Source organism: Mauremys reevesii, linkage group 3 (assembly GCF_016161935.1).
Source record: "Mauremys reevesii isolate NIE-2019 linkage group 3, ASM1616193v1, whole genome shotgun sequence".
NCBI classification, from domain to species: domain Eukaryota; kingdom Metazoa; phylum Chordata; order Testudines; family Geoemydidae; genus Mauremys; species Mauremys reevesii.
Genome location: NC_052625.1, coordinates 148,767,950 through 148,786,112, shown reverse-complemented (window position 1 = coordinate 148,786,112; position 18,163 = coordinate 148,767,950). Strand labels below are relative to the sequence as shown.

General features: G+C 42.9%; 1 protein-coding gene across 3 annotated transcripts in view; it reads right to left on the bottom strand.

Annotated features, from left to right (window-relative positions):
• Positions 1-18,163, bottom strand: part of LOC120401555 (pleckstrin homology domain interacting protein) — a 341,061-nt gene that overhangs the window by 228,479 nt on the left and 94,419 nt on the right. For all 3 annotated transcript variants that reach the window (XM_039531654.1, XM_039531655.1, XM_039531656.1), the window contains exon 8: positions 5,126-5,347. In XM_039531654.1, coding sequence (XP_039387588.1) covers positions 5,126-5,347 — 222 coding nt within the window. The remainder of the gene's footprint in view (positions 1-5,125; positions 5,348-18,163) is intronic.

The window sequence follows — 18,163 nt, the reverse complement described above, 5'->3', positions numbered from 1 at the left end:
CGGTTCTGCCTTCGAGACAAGGACCGTTGGTGATGTCCGCCACAGTCCTGTCTGTGCTCGCTCCGTGAAGACAGTCTAGCTGGCATCAAGGGCGATCCACATGGACTCTACGCGTTGGACTGGGAACGGTCACTGGGCGGTGAGCGGTGTTGGGAACGTTCCCTCGACGGAGACCGGTACCGGGCCGGCGGCAACTGCGGCAAACCCAGCGGCAGCTTGCCTCTGAAACACGGGGCTGACATTGGCAGCACTCCCGGCACCGGCATGGACATGACGTCCTTAGCCACCTGGAGGGCTTCGGGCGTAGATGGCATCTGGACATCCGGAGAGGCCTGCTCTGAAGGGGCTGGGCTACTCTGCTCCGCGTGAGTCGGGGCCTGATGGGGACCGAGGACTACCCGACATGGGCCTAGTCTCTGTCCCAAACTTCCCTCGGTGCCGTTGTGAAGAGGGAGTCTTTCCGGTCCTCTTGGCATGCCCTGTGGAAGGGGAGCAGTGCCGACTAGTCCAAGTACCAGAGGGTCTCCACATATCAACGCCGCGGTGCCTGGTACCAGATCGAAGGGGCGTGCCAGGGTCGGGGCCAGCGCCGACTCCATCAGGATGGCCTGGAGTCTAATGTCCCTTTCTTTTTTAGTCCAGGGCTTAAACGACCTGCAGATCTTGCACCTTTCGCTGATATGGGTTTCTTCCAAGCAGCGCAAACAGTCTGTGTGCAGGTTACTCCTTGGCACTGAACACCTACAGGAGCCACATGAATTAAATCCCGGGGCACGGGCATGCCCCGGCTCACTAACTAATTAAACTTCACTGAAAACTAAACTGACTCCCGAACGAACAGTTCTGGGGACAAGCTGCAGCAAGGCTGGAGCTAAGCAGTTCCGACGCACTTTCACTGGTGGCAAGAAGGAACTGAGGGTGGGGGGAGCGTGCAGCTCCCCTTATACCGTGACAGGCAGGGGGCGCTCCCCCCACTACGGGTACTGCTAGGGGAAAAACTTCCAGCACCAGTGCATGTGGCAAGCACACACACCTACCGTGGAATACACATGAGCAATCACTCAAAGAAGAATCACTTGAAGTTGGATAATGAGGCTGGATATAGTCTGGAATCTGTTGTGAGGTAAGTACTCTTTTGCTGTCCTGGAATACAGTATCAGGCCAGTAAACTCTATACATTCTGTTGGTGTTAAAACTGACTTTTCTTCTTTTACTCTCAGAGTGTGGAAAAGCTGGGGAGCCATTCACATAGAGTTTTGAACTTCTTGATAGGACTTTCGCTTGAGAAGCCAGCTGCCCAGATATAAACAGACTATCATACCCTGTTATCTTAGGAAAGCAGCCACCATTTGGTAAATACCCCCGGTGCCAGTGTCAGGCCAAAGGGAAAGAACCCTGAATAGGTAATATTTGGACCAATCACAAATCAGAAATCTCTTGTGTACAAGATAATATATTTATGAGGAAATAATCCTGGAGGTCAACAGCTGTAAACCCATATCCCAGATCTAACAACAGTATTATGGAAGCTAAGGTAACCACGCTTAAATTTCAAATGGTGAATGAAAGTGCTGAGCATTCTAAGGTCCAGGATTGGCTTCCAACCTCTCATTTTCTTGGGTACAAGAAAATATTTGAAGTAAAAAAAACACTTTGCTTTGGTGTTAATGAGGCACAGCTTCTATTGCTCAGCAAGGAAGGAGAGAATCCTCTTTCTGGACAAGAAGTCTCCTTTGAGAGGGGTTCCTGAAAAGGAATAGGGAAGGTGGGTGGGGAGCGGGAAAAGCATGGAATTGAATCGCATGAACAGTTGTAATAATTTTTAACATCCCCTTGTCTATTACAGCATTCTATGCTCTCCCACACTGGAAAAAAGAAAGTTTCCAATAGAAGTCTGGGGAAAAGGAGCAGAAGCAAGATCTAGAGGAATGATTATTTTGCAGCTCTCCACAATCCCATCAAAAGAGATGCTTGCTGGTCAGCACAGACTGCAAAGAGAAAGCAGACATTTCTCTTTTGTAGTTTCTGACTTTTCCTTCGAGGCTCTGGAGGCCTCGGCTAGTAAAAGGAGGACGGAGCTGTCCTCTGTCTAGTGTAAGATTGAAGTTTACCATATTTCCTTTTTATTATTGGAGTATAAATGTCTAAAGAACATAAGGCATCATGGGAATCCTTAAAAGAGTGGAGGGACCCATTTGTTCTCTCACTGAAAAGATCAGGGTGCCCTAATGGAAGGTCATTCGCTATGGCTTGGACTTCTTTCAGAATACTCAAAGACTTAAGTCACAATGACCAACACAACATGATAGAGGTTACCAAAGAGCATGAAGTGGTATCTGCCACATATAAGGAAGCCTGTAATGAAGGTCTTGCTATTAAATGACATTCTATTATCAATGACTGAGCGGGCATCCTGTATTCCTTTGGCAACTTGTGAACAAAATCTGTGAAATTATTATATAGTTGAGAAAATCATACTTTGCCATGAGAACTTGGTAATTAGAAATTTGAAACTGCATACTTACAACAGAATAGTTTTTGTCCAAAAAGTCTAAATGCTTTACATTCATACTAAATGGGGCTCTCTTAGAATAGTACTGTTTATTTCTCTCATTAGCTACAGCTACCAAAAGATAGCATAGTACTGGATGGAAGTACAAGTATTCAGCTTCTTTTGCAGTAAAATAATATTTCTTCTCAGTCTTTTTAAAAGAAGAATAAATAATAGCAGGAGTATGCCATACAGTCTTTGCAGGCTCCAAGTGAACATCATTAATCAGAATCATGATTTGCACAGCATAATAGCAAGAATGATGTCTAATAGTTTATAAAGAGCATCTCAGGAGTTCCTCTAACATGATTTGGAACAAATTCCCTACCCTCTTCATGAGTTCTTAAAGCTCTTAAAGAAGTCGGTACATAATAGTCAGGCTGGTATCACTTCCTCATCCACAGAAGACAAGGAAAGGACGTCAGAGGCTGAGCTAACTTCCTCTCTGACCTGGTCTTTTCCTTCAGAGAGTTGCTCCTGATGTTGAGTATACACAGAAGACCCACGAGGCTTAGCGGACTTCCGCTTCTTTCTCTTCATCACTCTCTTTGAGAGGCGACTAGAAAGGATGTCCCCTATAACAGTCCCTGGGTTCCCAATATGGCCACTGAACAGCACTGTACCGGTAAAAAAAAAAAAGGGGGGGGGCTCAGAGAGATGGCTATCAGGACATATGAGGAGACTGATAATCCCTTTATCTGGAATAATGGGACATCTTGGACCACCTTTCTGAGCCAAAATTTGAGCCTGGGACTGGACCACAGGGGATGGATCAAATGGAATTGCCCTCTTCTGTTCATCTGGCACTGGCCCCTGTCAGAAGACAGGATACTGGGCTAGATGGACCATTGGTCTGACCCAGTATGGCTGTTCTTATGGTCTTATGAGCAGGCTGTAGGGAAACAGGTAAGTGAATCACTCACTCTGTTCTGGGAGTCAGACAATGAATATGATACATCTGACTCCAGATGAGGAATAGTGGGAATGGGACTGAAATGTCCCTCTCTTAAGGTTAGTAGCAGGGAGGAGACTGGTACTGAGGAAGTAACTGAGTCCTGTACTGGAGATAAATGTAAGCCTCCTGACAGCAATGGGGATTTGGGCTCAGACATTTGTAGGTCCCCTAATACGATGCACTGAATCAGTACTGTGAAGCTCGATCATTCTCTTTACTGTTGATGAACCACTCAGTACTGATCTGCTTTCTACAATGCATCAATTGGTATCAATGATGTGGTAGCAGCTGATGCCGATGGTGGGTACTGTAACAAGAGACTTAGTACTGGGCATGATCATAGGGTCCTATGACATCAGTGCCGCAGTGCTGGTTCCACACTCTTGCAATGCTCCATATGTACCTGCACCAGCTTCACTCATCTTGGAACGATGAGGCAATTTCAACTTTAAAAAAAAGATACAAGGGGAGCTTTGTCTCATTTCCTTGGGAGGGTGTTTAACTTTTCACTTCTACTTTCCCCTGGCTCCTCCTATCCTTTAAGGTAAGCATAACTGCATGCGCTCTGGAGCTAACCAATGCCAAGCTGAAAGAAGCACACACTGGCTCTTCTGTCCATTGTACAGGGGTGTCAGGTGGGCCCAAATCTGAGGCTGACCACATGGTGGGGGGGCACATTTTTAGCCTCATCTCCCTGGAATTGCTTGTTCTTCCAGAAAATAACCTACAGATACTGCACTTTAGGCAAGTCTCATGTCCCCTCAAACAAAAAAAAGACATCAAGTAGAGTCACTGAGAGGGAAGTGCTCACTTCACAATATCTGAAGCTGGGAGATTTTAGCATAATCAGTTCCCATAATACTAAACAAAAGAAGGAAGGATATGGATTTTATTTTGCGCACACACATTGAAGTTCTCTTTTAAAAATACAGTCCAAAGATACTGTGCATGCAGTGCCATCTGAACTGGAAAAAAAAGATCTACATCTCAGGCCAAGTATGCACAGATGAAACAGACACTGCTAGCAAAAAATCTCCAATCTTGGGTGCATGTGGACCTAGAGTGGAACACCAATAGGGACAAGCACCCAAGGAAAGACCTTTACAAATATAAGGAATAGAAACAGCCTTACAATAAGTTCTCTTTTATAAATGACAAGTGCTGTGAATTATTAAACAAATCAGCTAATGAACTTGTTCATTTAATGCTTGACAATCTTCTCTCTATCACACCCAATATTTATCATCACTTGTGCATAACTTAGGTGTTGGTCCTGCAAAGACTTACATACCTAACTTTATATACAAGTAGTCCCACTGACTTCAACAGGACTATACATGTGCATAAAGGGAAGCATATGTTTTTGCAGAATCAGAACAGAATCTTTGGGATCAGATCTTCGGGACAAAAATCATGTCTCGAGTCTGTCACACATTTATGACATTATTAAAAAAAACTAAAGGGACCACTCAATTTTTAAAAGCTCCTTGTCCATGCTTTACAATTTAGTTACCTGTTGCACATTACTTACTAAAACAAACTTCACAGAAAAAAAACTGTTATTGCTGCAATCCACTTCCTCACTTATGTGATTTGTAGAAAGACAGAAAGATTGTTACCTGTAGTGATGTTATGGATGCACTGTGACCCTGCAAAACTGCTAAGGGTGCACATGTTCGAAGACACCAAACTCTGATCATTTTATCACAGCTCCCTGCAGCAATCATGGTGTTCTCATAGTTCACAGCCATGTCAGATATTTCAGCTGCATGTCCTCTTAAAGTTGCCAACAACCTTCCATCATCTGTTGCCCAGATTTTTACAAGGCAATCATCAGAACCCTAAAAACAAGGCAGCAATCATCACAACCATATAATTATCTCTTCTGATGTCCCATACCTATGTTATTTAACTAAAACAACAAAATTAGTGACATTCATTGTAAACCACTTCTCACTACAGTCTGAATATATTGAGGAAAGCTGCATAAGAATGTGCAAGCAGAATACAAAGTATGCTAAGTGCCAACAGTATATACAAATTTTGCATCTATAAATGTACACACAAGCCCTGCAGCAAGGTCTTTTAGTTTCTGCAAAACGTCAGGGCAACAAACTGTAGATACTGCAAACAGCCTAATTTATATTTTAAAACTGAAGTTATATTTAATATGAAAATTAATAATGAATCAGTACAGTGTTCCTTGTATTTATTTTATGTTAAATTTAATATTTTATGCTATACCTGTATTTCTATTCTCTCCCTGAGCCAGCTAGTCCTTCATGCACTCTCAACTTAAGAAATGCTAGCGTATATCTTCAGAATATATTTCCTCACCTTTCCGGCATGCTTTAATAAAAAGTGAAACAGATAACTTTCAAAGCATCAAAAAAAAAATCTTTATTAATGCCCATTGAGATGAATGGGGCAATTCACAACACTCAGAGCTGTTCCAGATTCTCTGCAAACTCAGGCAGACATTTCTGTCCCCGTTACAGTAAATTCACATTTTGACGGTTTCCTTTGAAACCATAACAGATTGTTTGGCTTTGTTTTAAATGAAATCCAAGATCCTGGGAACAAATGAAAGGTCTATCCATACCTTCCCAGAGAGCACAAAGATGTAGATAGGTGACTAGTGTCAGACACCTCAGTGCTTTTGAAAATCTCACTAGGTGCCTATCTGTACATTTGGGCACGTAAATACTTTTTAAAATTGGGCCCTATATGGCTTGCTTAAAGTCACACAGGAAGTCTGTGACAGAGCAGGGAATTGAGCCCATATTTCCAGAGTCACAGGCCCTTACCGCTGGGACTATTCTTCCTCTCCATAGGGATATACACCCCAGCAAGTTAAAAACTTCACCCCAGAAAGTTAACAACTAATGTTTTATGAGCTCTAATCAGAGACCATGGATCAGAGTCAGACATCTGTCATCACCACTTTTTGTAAAATTGAACAGGTTCCAGTTATAACTCAGCTAAAAAACAAATCCATTTTGTTGCAGCACATCTATGAGGCCCAGGTTTATGCTGACACGTAGATATAATTCATTAATTAAGAGGGACTGCAGGAGAGGAGGGGATTCTGGGCCTTGAGGTCTGGTATCACATGATATGTGCCATGCCTACAAGTTAGATTTACAGAATGACAGCAGCCTAGAAAGAACCTACTCACTCTTCCCATCCAAATAATATGCCAAGTATAATGCAATATATATGGGATGATTTTTTTTCTCTCCATTATTATTAAAGCAGAAACTGGAATGATTTGAGTGATGTCCTAGAGAGAGGAGAAAGGATGACATATTTTAAGAAAGTTCCTTGACAGTTAGAAATGGCAGTTAGAAAAGGAGGATGCTTCCGTAACAACAGTAGGGGGCCTTGAAGTAGTGGCAAGGGAGGAAAGTTTAATATGGACAGGCGAAAGTCTGAGAAGAATCTAGTCAAGGAATTGAGATAAAACTAAAGAGAAAAAGGAGAATGCAAAAGAGACCAGCAGTACCAGGGAGAGCAGCTCTGTCTACAATGAGTAAATAACTAGAGTACCCTGGTCCTCAAATTCACAACTCCTTTCTCTTGGTTGAGGGATTCCAAAGCCCTCCTTTATGGGGCCGTGCTGTGATTCAAGCATACTTCCCCCACCCCACCAATATCCAGATTCCAATCCCGTTCCATACAGCCTCCCTTGGTCCTTGAACTCGTGCACTTCTTTCCCTTGGTTCTGGGGCCTCACAGAACCTCCTTGGGTTGTGCTGTGATTCAGGCAGGCTTCCCCAGCCCAACAGTCTCCCCTTCTGGTTCTCAAGCCAGAGAACCCCTGATCTGACTTGATGCTCTCCTACAAATTCTCTTCTCCAGGCTGTCTGCCCTGTGACTCTTGGAGTCACCCAACACCTGAGCTTTATCACATTATGGCGGTAAATACATGATTAACATCTGACCCCACTGCCCAACTAGTTTGCTACTCCCTTGAATACCTGTTTCCTTAAAAGGGGCCACGTCATGGAACAGTGGTGGGTTTGTTGGCCCCAAACCCAATTACACCTTAAAGGGGACAGACCAGCCCGCTGCAAAGGGTCACTTCCAACATGCTCACATATGACCAGTGGCACACATACCACAGTTTGGGAACTCATGCACTAGAACACTCTCCCCTCCAGAACCAAGATTCTCAAATTTTGAAATTCTTCTGATGCTATCTTCAAATAGCTATAAAAATCGCTGGCAAAATGTAGGTTTTATCTCCCTCTCTAGTGGTTGGTCCACTCACAGAGGTGGACAACCTACAACTGTTATCAGTTATTATGAGCGTAGTGGTAGACATCTGTCTGTAAGTCTAAAGGTTTCAATCCCGCTGAACATGTTTAACTTCACCCCACTGTAGTCCATGAGGCTGCTGCAGAAGTTGAAAGATGTGCTGGACAAGTCATTTAAGCAAATTTTTCACATTCCTCATGTTCTGGGTGCCCAAACTGAGACCCTGGGGTCTGATTTGCAGAAGTATTAAGCACTCAGAGCAAAGTGAAGTCAATGATAGCTCTGCTCTGAACATATGAAGTGTTTTATAATACTAAATACTCTGAAAAAAAACAGGCCCTAGATATCTCAAGTTGGGCATCAAAAATTTGGTTAGTCTCTCTGTGCCTCTACTTCCCATCTGTGAAATGGAAAGAATACCATCTTATCTAACAGCACTGTTATGAAGATAAAGTCATTACATTTGTGAAAAATTCTGGTGGTGACCACCATTAAAATGTCAACAAGGAAATTAGTAATTCTGTATTCAGAGCCCGGTTTGAAGGTGGTGAAATAAATAAAACTTGGGGTCACATACTAAATTCTGAGAATAAAGAAAGCTATTCTAAAAGATTATCAGGATAATTCTTCAGATTTGGTAACACTGGTCTGATACTGGTTCTCTAACTATCATAAAAGACAGAACTGAGCCATCTAGAACTTCTGAAAAAAACCAACACATATCCAGGGTCTGTTCTTTACAAAACTAGTTTTGCAAAGACAGTTTTTTCATATCTATTCTTAAAATATTTATTTTCAGTTTCTTTCCATCAAGATACTGTTGTTCTATTAAAAAGATATTAACAGGCACAATTTTTGAAGTATAAGTATAGAATTAGCATTGTAGTGAAATCTAATTAGCATTTTAGTGAAATCCTAAGTAGAGCTCGGCGCAGATACAAAATGTATATCCACGTATATAAAGCAGATATTCATGGAGCTGCAGAGCTCTTGCGACAATGAGCAAGACTAGCAGGGTGGGCCATGGCAAGTGACCGGGCTAGGAATCACAATGGCAAAAGCAGCAGCGTGTCGGGCTGCTACTCGCAGCGGTATGAGACTCCTGTCTCAGAGCCCGTGAGCCGCTTGCACACACGACCAGTGATAGCTGCCAGTGAAGCAGTGAACACACCGGGCACCAGCCAGGCCCACTGGGCAGGGCTTGAGGAAGCACAGCCATGCTGGAGCCGCCCAGGATGGAGCGGTGGACCAACATGCTGCTGCTGTTGCAGTTCTTGGCCCAGTCACTGGCTAGAGTCCTGCTGGTCTCGTTCATTGTCACTAGAGTCCTGCAGCTCCACAGATATCAGCTTTCTATCCGCGGATATAAATTTCGTATCGTTCAGGGCTCCAATTCTAAGATGCATTCTAATATGCATATTCTGTATATACAAATTATTATAATTAGAACATGTGTACTTTAAATACAAAAATTACTATTATAGTACATTCTATGTATGTCACACACAAGGAAAATAAAGACGAGGTTACGAGACTAAATTAAAGAAGAATGAAAGTCACAGAACACAGTTACACACATTGAAGTGTAAAAGGCCGAATGCACAAGTTTAAGACAGTAAGACAGTTTCTGCTTGATTTTACCCAAAACAAACAGAGATGAAGATGTTATTAACCTATCAAAATACATACTAAAGTATTTAAATAGGATGGAATCTGACAACCTAAAAACCAAGTAGCAAAATCTGAATGAATCACTGAGAAAAGAGCAAAGCAGCACAAACAGAAAACTATTTTTAAAAACAAACTTTCAATTATTACAGCGTTGCTTCTCCAAACTATGTCCCAATGTGAAATTAGGGCAGTAAATATTTGAAATTGTACATTCCAGTTTTAGTAGCTTGATGGCATGTGATCTCTCTCAATAATTGTGTACTATTTTGATCTGGAGGGCTATAATATGCCACATAGTTTGCTTTTTTATGCACTGGGATTTGCATCCCAACATATTCTACTGCTTTATCCTCCGTTCAAATTTTACTTCAGTAGTACTGAACTTCCCCACGTATGTGTCTTTCCAGGATAGTTTCATACCCCCATTGCTGTGGAGCTACGGTATACCGCAGTAAACAGAAAAGTCTAAAGAGGGTCAACAAAACATATGGATGTGAATGTGATAGGGGCTTCATCTTTAAAGAAGTCTAAATATTTAACATGGAGACAAGAATATAAAACTGAGTGGTAGAGAAACCATTTGAATACACACTTGTGAGCACTTTATAAAATGAAACAGCAGCACTGTTCAAATACATGAAGTCTAATACAACATAATTAACTTAATAAAATTCAGAAAAGATTAGATATATGAAATAAATATATCACCCGCAGTTCACTACTACAGCTAGAACAAAATGAGGGTTATCAGCCTTGATGCTTCAGGAAAGAACCAGATTGTTTAGCGAATATCAGGAAAAGATTCCCCACTCACCTCTGCCCAATAGGAAAGTATTGCACAATTCACTAGAAGTATTATAAAAAGAGAAAGAAAGGGCATTTCACTTTTCTTTGAAACATTGAGCATAGGTCACTGCCAAAAACATGAGAGCACACTAATCAAACTATTTGTTCATTCCTTTGTAGCTATCCCTTGTTAACTTTACGAACATTGAAATCAACACTGCTTGTGTATAGAGAAATTACTTTTCAGAATATTTAACTAAGTCAGAGATTTCTCTCCCTCTCATTTACACACATAAGGTATCTCTTGTAACTCGTAACTAGGTCATGTATAGTTACTGTCAGGTACAGTTAGTGTCATGGTAGTGCTGGAAGTGATGCCCATAGCTAAGGCTGCTTAACGCTTTCAATTACAATAACTCCTCACTTAACGTTGTAGTTATGTTCCTGAAAAATGCTACTTTAAGCAAAATTATGTTAAGCAAAATGATGTTAAGCGAATCCAATTTCCCCATAAGAATTAATGTAAATGGGGGAGAAGGGGTTAGGTATAGAATTTTTTTTCGCCAGACAAAAGACTATATATATACACATATACACACTGTAAGTTTTAAACAAACAATTTAATACTGTACACAGCAATGATGATTGTGAAGATTGGTTGAGGTGGTGGAATCAGAGGGTGGGATATTTCCCAGGGACTGCCTTACCGCTAAATGATGAACAAGCACTCGGTTGAGCCCTCAAGGGTTAACACATTGTTGTTAATGTAGCCTCACACTCTACAAGGTAGCAGGAATGGGGAGAGAGAGAGAGAGAGAGAGAGAGTGTGTGTGTGTGTGTGTGTGTGTAAGTGTAAGAGGGAGAGACAGAGACACACAGTGTGTGTGTGTGAGAGAGAGACGCGCATTTCCCCTTTAAGTATGCTGACCCCACTCTAAATACACTGCCTTTTTAAGTAGATCAGCAAGCTGAGACAGCAGCTGCTGCCAGCAAGCTTCCTCCATTCAGAGCCCTGTCCTGTCCCATCTCCACACCCAGAGATAAGGTACAGCAGCACACAGCATTGTGGGGAGGGATAGCTGAACTGCCCTGCAACTGCTAGCCTGCTGGTGGCTGTCACACAGGGAATTTAGGGGAGCTGATGGGGGGCTGCCGGTCCACCATAGTTCCAAGCCCAAGAGCTAGCTCCAACGGGCTGCTCTTCCTGCAAGCAGTGGACAAAGCAGGTGCTTGCCAAAAAACGTTATAAGGGAGCATTGTACAACTTTAAACGAGCATGTTCTCTAATTGATCAGCAATGTAACAATGAAGAAACAACGTTAACCAGGACAACGTTACGTGAAGAGTTACTGTACAAGACCTTGTTTTCAGTTTCTTATCAACTTTGCCAAAATTAAATTGTTCAATCTGAAATTTTCTATGTCAGGTATCTGCTTCAAGCTGGAAAAAAAAAAAGGTTCAGCAAAACCAGGTCAGCAACTTCTGGAAATGAAATTAGGGAAAAACAAGTTGTTTGGCCCATACTGATTTTTTTTTTTAACTGTTGTGCTGAGAAGCTCTAGCTTCTCCATTATTTGGAGCAGGTGCCTGAATCTGGGCAAGAGGTGGGTGGCGGTGGGGAAGAATCACCTGGGTGTCAGGGATGTGCCTTTTGCCATCCCTATGAAGAACCACCCAAATCTGGCCAAATTATAATTCTCTGAGAAACCTCAGCTCTCACAGGCTCAGTAGAGACTTGTTAGAATTTGGCAGCTAAATTAGCTGAAGATGTCATCTGTACTAAGCATACTCCATCCCTGGGCTACAGGAGCTGAGCAGGACTTTTCCTGTAGCTTTTCCTTCCAGTAACCAGAGGCTCCTGTGACATGAAAAAAGTGTCAACTAACTGTGAATACTGTATCCAAGTTGCTGGAGATATGACCCAAAAATGCAGAGAGAAGCATCATATGGAAAATTTTGCCAAGTGCTCAGACTAATGTAAAAGAAGATTAAAGTTTATTTTGTGCAAGTGTTCCAGATTTCTCATGCACAGTTGTTTAGCATACTAAAAGTTAATAGGGGAAAAAAGACAACCTAACCATCCTCCAAGGTGACTTACAAGTTCAAGATTTCTTCTGCAGCCACCAGCTGCCTCCTGGTTAGCTGATTGAAAAGGGTATCTGATGCCCCATCTTCCCAACAATACTCAGTAGAATTCTAAGGAAGAGAAAGGTCTCTACACTTGTATCCGTCTACTACAAATATGCCGGAATTGAGAAGAACTTTGATTAAAACATACTACCTGTTTTACACAGCAAGGAAATCTACTAAGGGGCTCAGAATTTACCAAAATAATTCAAGATGTTTTCAGGGGGAACATGACAGACTACAGGCTGACGACACCACTGCCAGAGTGGAAATCTGGCTGATCTAACAAACAAACAAAAACTGGATCCACACAAGAGTAAAATCAAAAAATGATTGAGATGCTATGGCACCTATTACTTCACTAACATGAGGCAGAAAGATCATAATCTTCAGTTTTCTTCCTTTTCTAGCATTAAGAATTGAAGATCTAGATCTCTACCTGAAATCTATGTTTTTAACAGAGGTTCTGTCCCAGTTAACTTATTGCACCAAGATGTTCGAATGTTGTAAAAATGAAATAATGGAAGAGAAGATAGACGATTTCAGAATTTTGAAAATTTTAAAATACTTGCACTCCTATTCCAACTATCTCAGTATTAACTGAGCAGATCTATCCACATTAAAATTGGGTTGGTCAAACTTTATAATAGATCAGAGGAGGGAAAACTACAGCCGACTGTCCTGCCCGGCCCCTGAGCTCCTGGTCAGGGAGGCTAGCCTCCAGCCCCTCCCCCACAGTTCCCCCTCTCGCAGCCACACCACCGCGCAGGCAGTGCTCTGGGCAGCAGGGCCATCCAGAGGGCAGTTGGATGGGGTGGAGATTCGGGGGAGGGCAGTCAGGGGACGGGGAACAGGGGATTGGATAGGCCTGGGAGTCCTGGGGGGCCTGTCTGAGGGCGGGGGTGTGTATAGGGGCTGGGGCAGTCAGGGGACAGGGAGCAGTGGGGGGTTGGATAGAGGGTGGGGTCCTGGGTTAGGGTCGGGGGGGTCTCAGGAGGAGTCGGTCAGGGGACAAAGAGTGGGGGGGTTGGATGGGTCGGGGTTCTGAGGGGTGCAGTCAGGGGGTGAGAAGTGGGAGGGGGTCAGATAGAGGGTGGGGGTCAGGCTGTTTGGGGAGGCACAGCCTTCGCTACCCAGCCCTCCATACAGTTTTGCAACCCCGATGTGGCCCTCAGGCCAAAAAGTTTGCCCACCCCTGTAACAGATGCTGTAAAATCAAAGGTTGCTAAAAATTATCCTACTTGATATTCCCATTTACACATCCAAAGATTGCATTAAGCCACAGAGGATATACCTATAAATGGGGAGGAACCGCACACCACATGGCAGCAAGTCTGAGAGTCAGGCTCGAGCTCTGGGACTAAAATAGACTAAAAATAGCAGTGCAGATGTTTGGGCTCCACGATCCTTCCCCCTTGTTGGTTTTCAGAGCCCAGTGTGGAAGTCTGAGCTCAGGCTTGAGCCTGGGCTCTGAAAACCAACAAGGGGGAAGGACCATGGAGCCCAGGCTCCAGCCCGATCCCAAATTTCCACACTGATATTTTAGCCCTGTAGTACAAGCTCCGCAAGACCAAATCAGTGGATCCTGGTTCTGAGACTCTCTGCCACAGGTCTTTTTTTGCAGTGTAGATGTACCCAGAGTGACACTTCAAACTCAGATTCAGCTGATTACCCACTATAATCCAGAAGTCTCTTGCAGAGTCACCGCTTACCAGAAAAGGGTCTGCCATCCTGTAAGCATGAACTGCATTTTTTCTTCCTAGTTACATTTGGCTGTATTAAAACACATATTGATTGTGCCCAGTATACCCAAATGATCCAGATTTCTCTAAAAGTGACCGGTGTGTCATCTGAAAACTTTATTAGTAATGATTTTATGTTTCCTCCAGGTCACTGATAAAACTGTTAAATAGTACAGAGCCAAGAACCAAACCTTGCAAGACCCCAAGAGAAACACACCCACTGGCTGATTATCCCATTTACAATTACATTTTGAGACTTATCAGCTAGTTTTTAATCCACTTAATGTTTGAAGAATAAATATGCTTAAGTATATCATAGTGTATGCGTTTTGTGGTTAATTTCAGCCAGAATTAGAGCTCAAGGCCTCCTGACTCTCAACCCTGTACTCAGCTCTCAAGAATGTCTTATTGGCAGAGTGCTGGGCATCTGCAGCTCCTACTAACTTCAGTTGCAGTCCTCCATGCTCAGCACTTCTGAAAATAAGGCTCCAGGTCTCACACTGGACACCTAGAATGAAATACACAAAATAGTGGCCAGCTGTGAACATGTATTTAAGTGACTTGCCCAGAATTGCACAGAAAGTCCATGACAGAGGCAGGGATAGAATACAGTTGCCTTAACTACTACCCATCCTTTCTCTTCTTGTAGTCCCCTGCCACATTCACTTTCTGCAACAAATGAGGTAGCTGTCATACAAATAGTCTAATTCCCTATACAACACCAATTCATTCCATTGTATTGTCTTGTTAATTACAAGCAAGATTAGGGAGAGAGCAATGGGAAAGGAACAGCTTGATTGTATAAGTGTATCGTCCTGGGAACTGGGGAAAAAGTTACTTATAAACTGGGCAATGGATATTAAAATTAGTGAGACAATCAATATTGAACCTATTACCACAACATTTCATTTTAAGCAATTATGCTTCCTCCTTCAGTTTCTTTCCTTCTACCTCATCACCAGTTTCTCTCTAAAAGTGTGGCATAACTTCAGACGCGGTCATTAACAAGGCTTCGTCACTGGATCCCATTTAGCTGTAACCAGCCTCCATCACCGCTCCATGTTGTGTAGGTCCACTTACAGTCTCATGCCTAAAATATTTCAATAGCTGGGCCTAGAGCTTCATTCTTCCCACATTACCACTACGCTATCACGTACTTCACTAGCAATTTTCTTTTTTGAAAAAAAGATGAAAATGTTGCTATAGCAATACCACAAATTTTTGTAAGCCATACTCTCTTCTAACTTTCATATTGTTTAGTTTCTTACTTTTCATGCAACTAATATTCACATGATCTCAAAACTAGAAGCCTTGTTAAACAGACATGCATAATAAATGCTGTTATTAAGAGAAATGTGATTTAAATGACTGGCTTAAAAAAATCAGACAAACTTGCATCCTTGTCATTTTTTGCTGAGCTTTGGACTCAAAACAAAAGAAAGAATCAAGGAAAATCATGCACTCATCTGTGCACAAATGCAACAGCTAGCTTTCTATGAAGCAAAGTAGTAATTATCAGCAAATTTATGGGAAGTATCATTATCTGTATTGCAGTAATGTAAAGGGGTCCCAAATCACTGACGAATGCCTTAAGCTACTGGGCACTCTATAAACACAGAAGAGCTCCCTAGCTTATGTGCTCTATATAATTTGTATTCACTTCCATTCTTACAGAATATGATTGATGTCAGTTATGACTTCATTTTCTGCCACATTACAGTTTGACGCTGCACCCATCTTACTGTCTAAGGAGAGTTCTAGTAGAAATTCAAATTTACAAGGCACTGTTATATGACATTTTAAAAGCGATCTGTAAAACCACCATCTTTTGAATAAAAATACTTATTAACTGTCAATTATATTCTGTGACTTAGCTCTACAAATACAGGTATAGGGGCTTATAGATATCCTTTACGGGGGTTCCAACTTGTGGTTCATCTGCACTGGTGGAACTGAATCGCAGGAAACAACTAGCAAGTAAAAAATTATTTCTGGGACTTGTTACCACCAGTGCAGACTGCAGGTGTCTGTTTAGCAACGTCCAATCCAAAGAGGAAGATAAACACAAAAAGGAAAAGAAATCTGAGGGAAAAAGCCCCTGGAGGTTCATCACCTTCTGACTTACACAGGAAATGCTGTAGACAAATGATGCAGCCATGAAGACCATTATGTTTATCTTTCAGTAGCTTCTCATCTGCATACAAATTCATATTGGACCAGTCAACACAAAGGTCAAGTGCCAATACCTATTAAAAATATTAAAAGGCCACTGGACAGCTTTGCACAGCTCCTATGAAGAAATAACTCACTTTGTGCAGTAATGATGGTTCTTTGAGATGTGTCCCCCTATGGATGCTCCACTATAGATGTGTCTGCATCCCTGTGCTTATGATCAGAGACCTTTGGAAGCACTGTCTTTTGGGCCCACACATGCACGCTCTCTCTTCTCATGCTGCGCCACGATGCTAGCTGGCTAACCAACTACAGTTCCTTCTCTATCACAGAGTCAGAAACAAGAGCTCCAAAGTAGAGGAGAGGAAGGTATGTAGTGGAGCACCCATAGGGACACGTATCTCAAAGAACCATCTTTACTGCCCAAGGTGAGTAACAACTTCTTCTTAGAGTAGTGTCCCTATGGGTGCTTCACTGTAGATGACTCCCGACCAGTACTCCTTTTGGAGGGCTGGGACTTCGGAGTCGGGTCAGTCACAGATGACAGTACTGTGGAGCCAAAGATGGCATCAGAGACAGAGTCCCCAGTGATGGCATAATGTTCTGAGAAGGTGTGGACTGATGCCCACACCGCTGCTCTGCAGATCTCTAAGATAGGGGCATCCTTAAAGAAGGTGCCAGATGAGATCAATCTTGTGGAATGTGCACAGATGGAATCTGCAAGGGTCGATCTTTACACCATAGAGAGGAACAGTCTAGGGAAATTCCTAAAGGCTTCTGTCCTATTGAGGTAGAATGCTAGGGCTCTCCTAACATCTATGGTATGTAGCATGGACTCCCTATTGTCTTGGTGAGGCTTAGGGTCTTTCTACTGTGTAGTAGAACCTCTTTACTTTCTAGGTGGTTTGGATGTATGGTTTGCCCTTTGTCCTGTGAGAGGAGGTGCAGAGGGGCTGGAAGGGAAATTGGTAGGCACATCACAAGCTACATCAGGTAAGGGTACCAGATCTGTCTTGGCCAAGTAGGAGCAATCAGGATTATCTGCGCCCCTTTTATCTTTTATAGGACCTTAGCCTTAGAGAGAGAAGAGAAAGGGGAGGGGAGGCATAAGTCCCTTCCTTGGGAGAGGAGAGGAAGAGACACACCACCCAGAGACATCCCCCCCCAGGAGCAGGGGCACTGGCACTTCTTGTTCTGATAATCTTCCCCACCATGTGAACAAGTATTAGACTAATGACAGATGCATCTCTCACTCATGTTCATGTGGGAATTTGTGACTGAGCTTGTCCGTTATCGAATTGTTGTGTGGAGGGGGTAAGCAGACAAGAGAGAACCGATGGATATGTGATCAGCAGGAGGAAATGGAAGAAGGCATTCCTGACCACTCTCAATTCGAGGAGATTGATGTGTAGAGATATCTCCACAGATGATCATTTGCCTTGTGGTGTGAGGCCATTTAAATGTGTGTACCAACCTGCATGCTTTGGCTGGGTTCTTCCACCATGCCAGGCAGTTTTTGATCCTGGGAGGTAGTGACAGGGTTTGTCTAGTCGGTCTCTGTTCAGTCTGTAAACCGAACTGAACCACAGCTGGAGGCACTGCATGTGGAGTCTGCCATGCGGTATCATCGCTGTGCCTGCTGCCATATGCCCAAGGAGTCGGAGGCAGAGACTGGCTGGTATTTGAGGACTGCATCTGAGTGAGACTAGGGATGGAGAACTGTCTTGGTCCCTATGAACTCCAGGCTTTGCACTGGTCTGAGAGTCGACTTTTTTTTGTGTTGATTGTAGGCCCAGTTCCAGAAAAGAAGCATATCATCATGTCTCAGTGTCGATGAGGGACTGAAAACCAGTCTCCCTGTCCCAATGATGGAATAATAGTCAGTCTCACAGATGTTGA